Source organism: Cricetulus griseus, chromosome 4 (genome assembly GCF_003668045.3).
Source record: "Cricetulus griseus strain 17A/GY chromosome 4, alternate assembly CriGri-PICRH-1.0, whole genome shotgun sequence".
NCBI lineage: Eukaryota > Metazoa > Chordata > Mammalia > Rodentia > Cricetidae > Cricetulus > Cricetulus griseus.
This window is the reverse complement of record NC_048597.1, coordinates 114891359-114901754: the sequence shown is the minus strand read 5'-3', so window position 1 is coordinate 114901754 and position 10396 is coordinate 114891359. Positions and strand designations below refer to the sequence as shown.

General features: G+C 49.5%; 1 protein-coding gene and 1 pseudogene across 1 annotated transcript; both read right to left on the bottom strand.

The window, feature by feature from the left end:
* Positions 1 to 3299: 3299 nt before the first annotated feature.
* Positions 3300 to 7838, bottom strand: LOC100763765 (annotated as a pseudogene).
* A 404-nt stretch (positions 7839 to 8242) lies between these two features.
* Hspb1 (heat shock protein family B (small) member 1) lies at positions 8243 to 9897 on the bottom strand. Its single transcript, XM_027416193.2, has 3 exons — positions 9358 to 9897; positions 8671 to 8734; positions 8243 to 8555 (listed from the first exon to the last, which is right to left on the bottom strand). Exons 1-3 carry the CDS (start codon positions 9743 to 9745, stop codon positions 8366 to 8368), a joined length of 642 nt encoding a protein of 213 aa, XP_027271994.1. The 5' UTR covers positions 9746 to 9897; the 3' UTR covers positions 8243 to 8365.
* Between the last annotated feature and the right edge of the window lie 499 nt (positions 9898 to 10396).

The window sequence follows — 10396 nt, the reverse complement described above, 5'->3', positions numbered from 1 at the left end:
CAAGCTGAAGATTAGAAAAGCAAAGCAGTCAGCCACTAGCTCTTACCTCTACCTCAGCTCAAAGGAGCAATCCTCAAACTGCTCTCGACTTCACTGCTCCTCCGATTCACTCAGACTGCTATGCCCTCCTCAATGTGGCTAGAGACTAACTCTCAGGCTGAATGCCTCTACCTTTTATACCTCTCAAATCCTGGGATTAAAGGCTTGAGTTATGATTCACTCTCCGGTAGCCCAGGGTGGTCTTGGACTCAGAGACCTATCTGCCTTTCTCCTGAGTCCTGGGATTAAAGGTGTGTAACACCAGCACCTGATCTCTATAGTTTAAGGCTGGCTTTGCTTTCTGAATCCAGGCAAGTTAACAAACCATAGCTAATATATTGGCACATAGAATGGTTTGAAAAAAAGAGAAATAAAAAAAAAGGGGGGGGGCTGGGTATGGTGGCACATGCCTTTAATCCCAGCATTCAGGAGGCAGAATTAGGCAGGTCTCTATGAGTTCAAAGCCAGGCTGTTCTACAAAGCAAGTTCCAGGACAGCCAAGGCTGTTTGTTTCACAGAGAAATCCTGTCTCAAAAAAACCACAACCACCACCACAAAAAAAAAAAAGGCGGGGGGAGAAACATGACTGGTCTCAGGTTCCAATGGATGAAAAAAAAAAAGGCATAAAAAGGAAAGGACTGCTCTTAGGTGTGGTGGAAGAGAAAATTTATTATAGATATGTGGGAGAGCATAGCCAGAGGCAAGGACAGGGAGAGTCCAGAGTGACACTACCTTGAGCCATGTGAGGGAGGGGGAGGGGGAGAGAGCAGCCAGGAGGCCCAAAGAGTAGAGGAAAGGGACCAGGTAACCAAAATGGTTGGATTATATAGGGAAAGGCAGTCCAGCCCCTGGGCTGGAGTTTAGGATGGGGGTGGGGTGTGCCAGCCAGGAGGGCCCTGTAACAGGTAGGGACTGAGGGATGCAGGGAGAACTTAGAGGCCAGTTTCACTCTGATATGTTAAATAGACACCTTAGCCATTTGTCCAGGTTTGAAACCTAACAGGAGGTACCTCCTGTCCCATGCAGCCCAGACTGGCTTCAAACTCTATGCAGTCAAACGTTGGCCTTTGACTTCCGATCCTCCTGGCTCCACCTCGAGAGTGCTGGGATTACTCAGTCTAAGCACTGTGAGGGGTCTCAAGGCTGGGCATGGATCCTAGGACTTCACATACACTAGAGAAGCACTGCATTAGTTGAGTCCCAGCCCCCATAATGCCTCTTTTAGATGGTTTCCTTCATCCTCCCGTTACAAGCATGGATTTAGGCCCAGGGGAGATACTGGCTTGGAGAGCAGATGTGAACACTAGGAGAGGCATAGAAAAGCACAGGACCTGTTGTGCAATATATATGTAGCAATTTCAAAGAAAGCCCGGGGCGGTGGCGCTCTCCTTTAATCCCAGCACTCGGGAGGCAGAGGCAGGCGGATCTCTGTGAGTTTGAGGCCAGCTTGGTCTACAGAGCGAGTGCCAGGACAGCCTCCAAAGCTACACAGAGAAACTCTGTCTCAAAGAAACAATAATAATAATAATAATAATAATAATAATAATAATAATAATAATAAATAATAATAATAATAAATAATAAAATAATTTTAAAGAACAGGTTAGCTAAAGATACTGTATGCATTTAATTCTAGCACTTGGGAGGCAGAGGCAAGAAGATGTCTGTGAGTTCAAGAGCAGCCTGGACTACACGGAAAGACCCTGTCTCAAAAAGACAGAAAATCACTCAACCAATAATAACAGTAGCAATACCAAAATAAGGCCATATGGGCCTGTGCACCAAAGGTGCTGAAGAAGGAGTTGGCTTTGGTGTCACAGAGATTCAAGATGGCAGCTACCAGGGCTCAGGCCCTGGAATTTGAAAGCTGGGAGCACTGTAAAGAGCAGGAGAATGTACAAGTTCCCGGGTTTAGAGGATGACAAGACTTGACACTGACAAAATGGACATAATGGGGTCCTAGAACAATTTATGGAAACATAGTATATAGCATTCAAATGGAATGTGGTCCCAGGAGTGGGTGTGGACACCTCATGAAAGACATCCTGAGGTGGGGGAGCCCGGGTTGCCTGCAGAGAATTTTAAACCTGGTGCTTATGGATTTGTCAGAGACAGTGACCAGAAGGTTAACAGAAGTGAGGAAGTAAGTGCACCAGCATCGAGCCCCTTAGATCCTAGATGATGAGGTGGACCTCGTGTCGGGAGCTGTCTTGCCACAGAGCCCTTGGCTCTTTCCTCTCAACCTGGTCAGTTTGCCTGTCAGAATATGGGAACCCCCTCAGAATGCAGCTGATCTTAGGGTGTCCCTAAGCAGGATTCTTTTGCTTTTTGGAGAGACTGAACTGTCTCCTTTTGCCACCCCTAGGTCCCTAAAACTTGGTTTAGCTGACATCACTGACTGCGTGGTGCTAAGCAAGGTCTCCTGAGGCCACAGAGACATTCCATCAGTCCCGGCTCCTGGTGCAGGAAAAACACCAGATAGTGGAGATCTTACCACCTCTAGATTCTCATGCTGCACTCTGGGAAGGGCATGGGATTCTTCCTGATGCAAACTCTACTTCTTTGATGGGACAACGCCGCTAGGCATGGAATTCGGGCATCTCCCTGAGGCCTGGGACCAAAGCTCTCGCTCCCTGTGTGGATGCCCAGGCAGGGCTTGCAGACAATATCTCTTACTTTTTCCCGCCACAAAAGTCTAAGAGAAGCTGAATTAGAATGTATTTATTTGGGGTTTGGGGGACTGAACCCTGGACTATGTGCATGCTAAGATTTATGAAACTGAGGCAAAATCCAGGTGTGACCTTGGCCTTGTCTCTTGTTGACCCTAGTCACAGCAGTTGACTACTCTGTAGTTATATGGCTGCCTCTGCCCTAGGTGGCCTGTGGCTGTGTGCATAGCAGCCCCTGGGTACAGAGAAGGGATATCCCCACCACCACCACGTCATTTTCTTAATCAAATTCTGTTCTGTAAAACTTATTTTATTTTATGTGCATTGATGTTTTGCCATGGGTATTGGGCCCCCTGAACCACAGTGTGGGGTGCTGGCGATTGAACCTGGGTCCTCTGCAAGAGCAGTCAGTGCTCTTAAGCACTGAGCTATCTCTTCAGCCTCTGTTTTGTAAAACTTGGGCCTAAATACACCAGAAGCCCTCCCCTCTGTTAGATTTGTAACAAAAAGTAATATGAATGGAGATAGTGTTTCTTTTCTTTTTTCAGTTGGAAAATAACTATTTGTTCTAGGGAGTTGGCCAGAGTCCTCTCAGAACTTCTGGAACTTCTTGGTGTCGGCAGCCTTGGTGACCCTGATCACATTGAAGTGCACTGTCTTGCTCAGGGGCCTGCACTGTCCCATGGTGACAGTGTTGCCGATTTGCACATCCCTGAATCAGGGGGACAGGTTTGCACAGATATGTTTTTTTGTGGTGTTTCTCAAAGCAAATGGACTTACAGATGTAGTAGAGATAGTCAGAGAGAATGACAGTGGTCCTCTGAATCTTCATCTTGGTCACTACACCAGACAAGCTCTGACCTCGGATGGAGATGTTACCAGTGAAGGGGCATTCCCTGTCTATGCAGGTGCCCTCCATGGTCTCTTTGGCCATCTTGAAACCTAGACTAATGCTCTTGTACTGAGGAAGTTTTTCCTTGCCAGTTTCTTCCAGCAGAATCCACTTCTTGTTTTGAAAGACTGTGGGTTTCTTTTGGGAAGCACACAGGGTCTGAACGTCTTCCCAACAACCTGAGGGGGAACAGGGAGATAATGTTTCTAATACAGTTTGGACCCAGAAGCTATACAGAGCTGGTAAAGAGGCTGACCATGTGTTAGAATTCCCACAGGGCCAAGGTCTCCCTACAAGAGCCTCACAACTCCACCTGCACCCTCCAGAAGGTACAACAATTAATCACCAAGAAAGCCCAACCCCCACTCCCTTATCCTATCAAAGTCTTCATCTCCACTGTAATACACTTTCTGGATAAACGTCTGGTGGGAGCTGAAAACACTGAAGCTGTCACCCAAAAGACAGAGATTGTAAGATGTCGTATGTGAGACTAATTCTTCTTGTCCACTTGAAAAACTTGTGTGCCATGTGAAAACATTTTAAAGAATGTATCTAGGGGCTGGAGAGGTGGTTAAGAGTGTAAGAGCACTTGTTGCAGCCAGCACTCAGGAGACAGGCAGGTGGATCTCTGAGTCCAAGGCCCAGCCTGGTCTACAGAGTGAGTTCCAGGACAGCGAGAGCTACACAGAGAAACCCTGTCTCGGGAAGAGAAAAAAAGAGATCTGTTGTTCTCCCAGAGGACCTGGGTTTGATTCTCAGCCTCCACATGGTGGCTCACAACCATCTCTAGCTCCAGTTCCAAGGGATCTGATGCTCTCTTCTGGCCTCCAAAGCACCAGGCATGCATGTGGCGTACATGTATGTGTACATGATGCTTAATCAAACATCTATAACACCGGTACACATAAAATAAATTTATACACATAGGTATTTACAAATACAATCTCTCTCTCATATATATATATATATATGTATATATATATATATATATATATTTCAAACTATGGAGCCCATTTCTCTTCATTTCCCTTGCCTCTGAACTTGGGCTAATCTGTCTTCCTGTCTCTGGCCACACCCCTCCAGCAAATCTGTCACTTCTCTGAGTCTTGCTGTACCAAGTTGTTTTTCTCTGTGTACGCTGTTGTTAAGTGGGAGTGACTGTATCTTACTGCAGAGTTATCTGAGGAGACACTCCAAGGGCACCTCAGGGCAGCCTTGCTATAGCCATCTCTGATGCAGTCACACCTCTGCAAGCCAGGACATCCTTAGTGCCAGCCACAAGACAGCTGGTCCCTCAGATCCAGCCTGGGACCAAGCCAGCCTGATTCTCCACACTCTGCCTTGGGCGTGTGGAGTCAACCAGGAGACGACTGATGGAGAGGTGTCTTATGCTGAGTGAGGCTGTTTAGGATCTCAAGATGGACCTGTACTGAACAGCCCTGGCCAGTGAGTGGAAGTGATAAGAAGGTAGGGCAGAGCTCTGAGTGACGGGCTCAGACTGGTACTGCCAGCTGGACCAGAATAATTCCTTCTGCCAGGACCTGCCCTGGCTTCATGCCTGCTCCAGGGACTGCACAGCAAAGAAGCTGAGAGATGAGAGAGTGGGGGAGTTGGTGGTGGCAGCAGACAGGGTGTGCCAGATAGGTCCCTGCAGGAAACTGCTCCTCCCATGGACCCTGGGAAAGCAGGGCTGTGGGTTTAGGAAGGAGTGTGTGTGTGTGTGTGTGTGTGTGTGTGTGTAGGGCACATCTGAGAACAATTGTACACATTGGTGTGGATACATGTAGTTGTATGTATATGTGGAAGCTTGAGATTGAGGCTGGAAATCATTCTCCATTGCTTCTACCTTATTCATTGAGACAGCTTAATCAAACTCAGAGCTGGACCGGGCTGGTCTTCCAAGCCAGATTGCCCTAGCCAGACAAGTCCCCTATCTCCACTTCCAAGGCTGGGATTACAAGTGGGCTCAGGCATTTGTGTGGATTCTAGCGATCTGAACTCTGGTCTTCATGCTTGCATGACAAGTGCTTGACCGCTGAGTCATCCCCCCTGGCCTTCATTTTTTCCTAAGAGCCTCACTGTGTTCCCCAGGCTAGTCTTGAACTCAAGGTCCTATTGTCTTTGCCTTCCAGGCACCAGGACTACAAGCATGCACCATTATACAAAGCTCTTGTCTCTTCTTTTTGAGAAGGTCTCATATAGCCTCTAACTCTCTTTGTAGCTGAGGCTGGCATTGAACTCCTAAACCTAATGGCTGGGTTGGCAGTGCTGATATTACAGACAGTCACCATCACACCCAGTTGATTTGGTGCTGGGGATGGAACCCAGGCTTCCATACATGCTTGGCAAGCACTCAACCACTGACTTATGTACTAAAGCTAGATTGGCTTTTTTCTTCTTATTTTTTGTTCATTTACTTTGTGTGCTTGTGTATTTGTGTGGACTCGAATGTGAGTGTGCCATGGTGAGCATGTGAAGGTCAGAGGAAAACTTTTGGGAGTAGGTTTTCTTCTACTAGGTAGGATCATCAGGCTTGGCAGCAAGTGCTAGGCCATCTTTCCAGATTAGGTTTGGTTTTTTTTGAGACAGGTCTTACCATATAGCTCAGGCTAGGCTGGAGTATTATATCCTCTTGTCTCTGACTCCTGAGTGCTAGGATTACAGATCTGTACCACTGGCTGCATCCATGGAATAATAATAATAATAATAATAATAATAATAATAATAATAATAATAAAATAATATAAATTATTATAACAATAAAAATTCTTAGATGTTTTAAAATCCTGTGTGTGTGCATAAGTATGTGGGTGCCTTCAGAGGCCCTGGAGCTGGAGTTACAGGAGCTTGTTGAGCACCTGATATGAGTGCTGAGAACTGAATTCAGATCCTCTGAGACAGCAGACTATGAGCAATCCCTCAAGTCCCGGTTCCTTAGGTTATGTGGCCCTGGGCTCCAAAGCCCCCGAGGGTCCCTCAAATCCCTCCCTGGGCCTACTGGAGGGTGATGGATGGATAGAGCAAAGCAAACAAGGGTGGAGCTTTGCCTGTGTAATTGCTTTTTTCCTGGGCTAGTCAAGGCAAGCTCTCCAGAGAAAGCAGATGCCAGGATCACTGTCAATTTTGACCAAAACATCAAACACTATCCTTATTCTCTGCTCAGAGCTCAGAGCTCAGGTTTCATTCTGTAGGCATCTGCATGGGGTGGGGGTGGAGGATGGGGGAGTGGGGGGGAGTTTTGGGTAGTCCAACACCTCAGGAAACTGCCTGGAATTGCCACACCCCTTGTGCCTTCTCCATGACCTTCTCCATAACTCAGCTCTTGATGATTGTTGCTTTTAATAATATTTTTTTATTTTTACTTGTTTATTTTGTTGTTGCTGTATTGACAGAGCCTCTAAACAGGCTGGCATTGAACTTGCTTTATAGCTAAGGCTGACTTTGAATTCCTGATGCTCCTGCTTATACCTCCTAAGTGCTGAGATCCATAGGTGTGAACTAGTGTATAAATTAAGGGTTTCAGCTGATGCAAGGAATAATTGTGGGAAAGGGTTTTCTTGTAGATATGAGGGTGTACAGCTGAGGCTGTACTGGAAGAGCTCAGAGTGGGGAGAGAAAGTAGTAGATTGAACATGGCCAGCAGACTGGACCTAGCTGTGAGAGGAGGGGGCAGGGAGATGAAGAGAGGAAGACATCATAAGAGAGAGATGACCGAGAGAGGGTTCTAGAGCACTGAGAAGCTGCGGAGGAGCCACACATACTTGTTGTAATCCTGAGGAAGCCTGCAGGCTAGCATGCACTTTGCTATGCTAATAGCAAAAAAATTACTCCTTTAATAAAGGTGAATAGTGCCAGAACTTGGGGGAGAGGAGTTTCCTTTGGACCTGACAAGTGGTAGGTTTGCCTTGTTCTTTATTGTTTTAAAATTTGTTTACTTTTATTTTATGAGCATTAGTGTTTTGCCTGCATGTATGTCTGTGTGAGGGTATCAGGTCCCCTGGCACTGGAGTTATAGACAGTTGTGAGCTGCTAAGTGGGTACTGGGAATTGAACCCAGGGCCTGTGGAAGAGCAGCTACTGCTCTTAACCTCTGAGCCATCTCTCCAATTCCCCATTAATTTCCTTTTGAGACATAGTTTTCATGTGTCCCATGCTGACCTCAAACTGGCTATATAGCCAAGGATAACCTTAAACTTCTGATCCTCTGTAATGCTGGACTTACAGGTATGCGTTACCATGCTTTTGGATGTGTGTGTGCAAGCTGGGGCGGGGGTGGGGGGCGGTGTCAAACAGTGCCTCATGCCATACAATCACTCTTGTGAACTACATCCCCAGCTCCTGTTTTTTGTTTTGTTTTGGAGACAACAAGTATGTGGCCCGGGCACTCCTGGAACTCACTCTGTAGTCCAGGCTGGCTTCAAATTCACCATGCTCCTGCATCAGCTTCTGGGTGCTGGAATTACAGGCATGCACCATCATGCCCAGCCCCACCCTGGTAAAATTTTAATCTCCAGATTATCATTTTTTTCCTTCTTCCTAGGGAAATGTTAGGCTGAACCCAAGAAGGGGCTGAGCCCATCGCAAAGACACCAAAGGAGCACTCATCCCTAGCCCGCCAGAAACACCGGGGTCTGAGACGGTGGCAAGCAGTAGCTTCCAACTTTTATTTGAGAAAAACAGAAAGTACATGTATCAAAAGAGCATAAAGACTGATAGAGAGGGGTGGCGAGTGATGGCTGTTGGGGATGCAGCAGGCTGATGGCTTCTACTTGGCTCCAGACTGTTCCGACTTCCCAGCTTCCTGGCCCCCAATTTGGGCGCGGGCCTCGAAAGTGACCGGAATGGTGATCTCCGCGGATTGTGTGGCTGTTTTGGGCAGCGGAGCCTCCACGGTAAGTGTGCCCTCAGGGGACAGGGAAGAGGACACCAGGGTGGGGTCCACACCGGGAGGCAGCCTGGACAAGAAGAAAAACAGGACAAGGGTTACACATCCCTCCAGATCCCGGCCCCTCTGTTCTCCTCCCTGGGTCCGCTTTCCTCCACCCAGCCACGCAAGGAACCAGAACTCACGTGTATTTCCGGGTAAAGCACCGGGAGATGTAGCCATGTTCGTCCTGCCTTTCTTCGTGCTTGCCTGCGGGTGGGACAGAAGGAGGTCAGAGACAAGCCTCTGCTGTGTGGTAGCAGACCCCACCACCTGCTAAGGAGTGGCTGGGACTCCAAGGCAGCACACACACGAGAGTGCGGTGAGATGCCTGACTCCCTGGAGTCATCTTAAAACTTTCCAGAAAGTTCGTTTCTGGGATTTGGGATACTGGGCTTGGCTCTGATCCAGGCTGGACACCAGCGCAGGCGCACTCAGAGCTGTGTGCCGGCCCCCTCCGTGGCTGGGACCGGGGACACTGGCAGGAGTCCTGGCACTTCCTTATTTGGGAATGGGGTCTTCCAGAGGGTGCGTTGCTGTGCGTAGAACCCGGGGCTTCCCGTAGGCCAGGCCAGGCTCTGCCCTGAGCTATACCCCCAGCTGTTGGTCCTTATCAGCGAGGATGACAGGCTCTTAGGCGCAGCCTGCGCCCGGGTTCCGCAGCAAGGGAAGCTGGCCAGGGAGAACGACACTGGCCTCCCGGTCTCGGAGCTCCTTTCTAGCTTTCCAGGCTCCCATCCCTCTTGGCTTCACACCCTCCCCCCGCCCACCCGGTACAGCCACCGGGGCGCTCAGCCCGCTGGCTTCTCCCTGTGGGGACAAGGGGGACTCACCGGTGATCTCCACCACGCCTTCCTTGGTCTTGACCGTGAGCTCCTCCGGAGCGAAGTGGTTGACGTCCAGGGACACGCGCCAGCGATCGGCCGTCTGCCGGATCTCCGAGACTCCGCTGCTCAGCTGCCGGTTGAGCGCACGGTGGAAGGCGGGCGCGGCCAGGGGCGCGGCCAGGGCCACCGCCGCGGGTCCCTCGGCGGTCGCGGCGGGCAGTGGGCGCACGTAGCCGGGCCAACCAGCGGCGCTGAACCACTGCGACCACTCATCCGGCAAGCGGGGCACCCCGAAGGCTTGGTCGAAGAGGCGGCTGTGGGCCGGGTACCAGTCCCGGAATGGTTCCCAGCTGGGGCTCCGCAGCAGCGAGAAGGGCACGCGGCGCTCGGTCATGTTCTTGGCTGTGCGGGTCAGGGCAGATGATCCGAGAAGTGCCGAACTGGAGCCCCGGCCGTGCTTTTATGGGTGTCCAGCCGGGTATTTTTAGCAGGCGGTGCTTCAGGTCTCTATTAATGGCAATGACCGTCTAGGGGCCGGCCCTCCCCGCTGCATTCCTCCCCCTAAGCTTACAAAGGGGACAGGCAGGCGGGGCCAGGAAGGTTCTGCCCCCATCTGGAAACTTCTCTAGTTGAAGAAAACAAATGACTGTAATACCGGTAGCTGGAGCTGTTCCCACTGTCGGGCATTCACTGCCTGGGCTGAAGGGCGGTGGCCTGCGGCCCTGTCCCATCCTTCTTTTGAGACTACGGTTGGAAGTTAGGTCCTTTGTGTCCAACTGGGAAACAACTGAGTCTGGTCTGAACCAGAGGGACGCCTGTGTAGACACACACATGCCATGCACACCTGTGGAGGTCTCAGGGCTACCAGCAACAGTCAGCTCTCTCCTACCATGTGTATCCTGGGGAGCAAAGGCTTGGTGGCAGGTGCCTTCGTCCACTGAACTATCTGGCCCTGATAGATTTTTCTTTCTTTCTTTCTTTCTTTCTTTCTTTCTTTCTTTCTTTCTTTCTTTCTTTCTTTCTTTCTTTCTCCTTCCTTCCTTCC

Bases quoted from the DNA above. Each gene is read 5' to 3' on its own strand.
- Hspb1 (XM_027416193.2), bottom strand. From the start codon at position 9,745: ATGACCGAGCGCCGCGTGCCCTTCTCGCTGCTGCGGAGCCCCAGCTGG. The intron at 8,735-9,357 runs GTGAGTCCCCCT...TCCCACCCGCAG, and splicing joins AGGCGTGGTGGAGATCACCG to GCAAGCACGAAGAAAGGCAG. The intron at 8,556-8,670 runs GTGAGTTCTGGT...CTTCTTGTCCAG, and splicing joins TGCTTTACCCGGAAATACAC to GCTGCCTCCCGGTGTGGACC.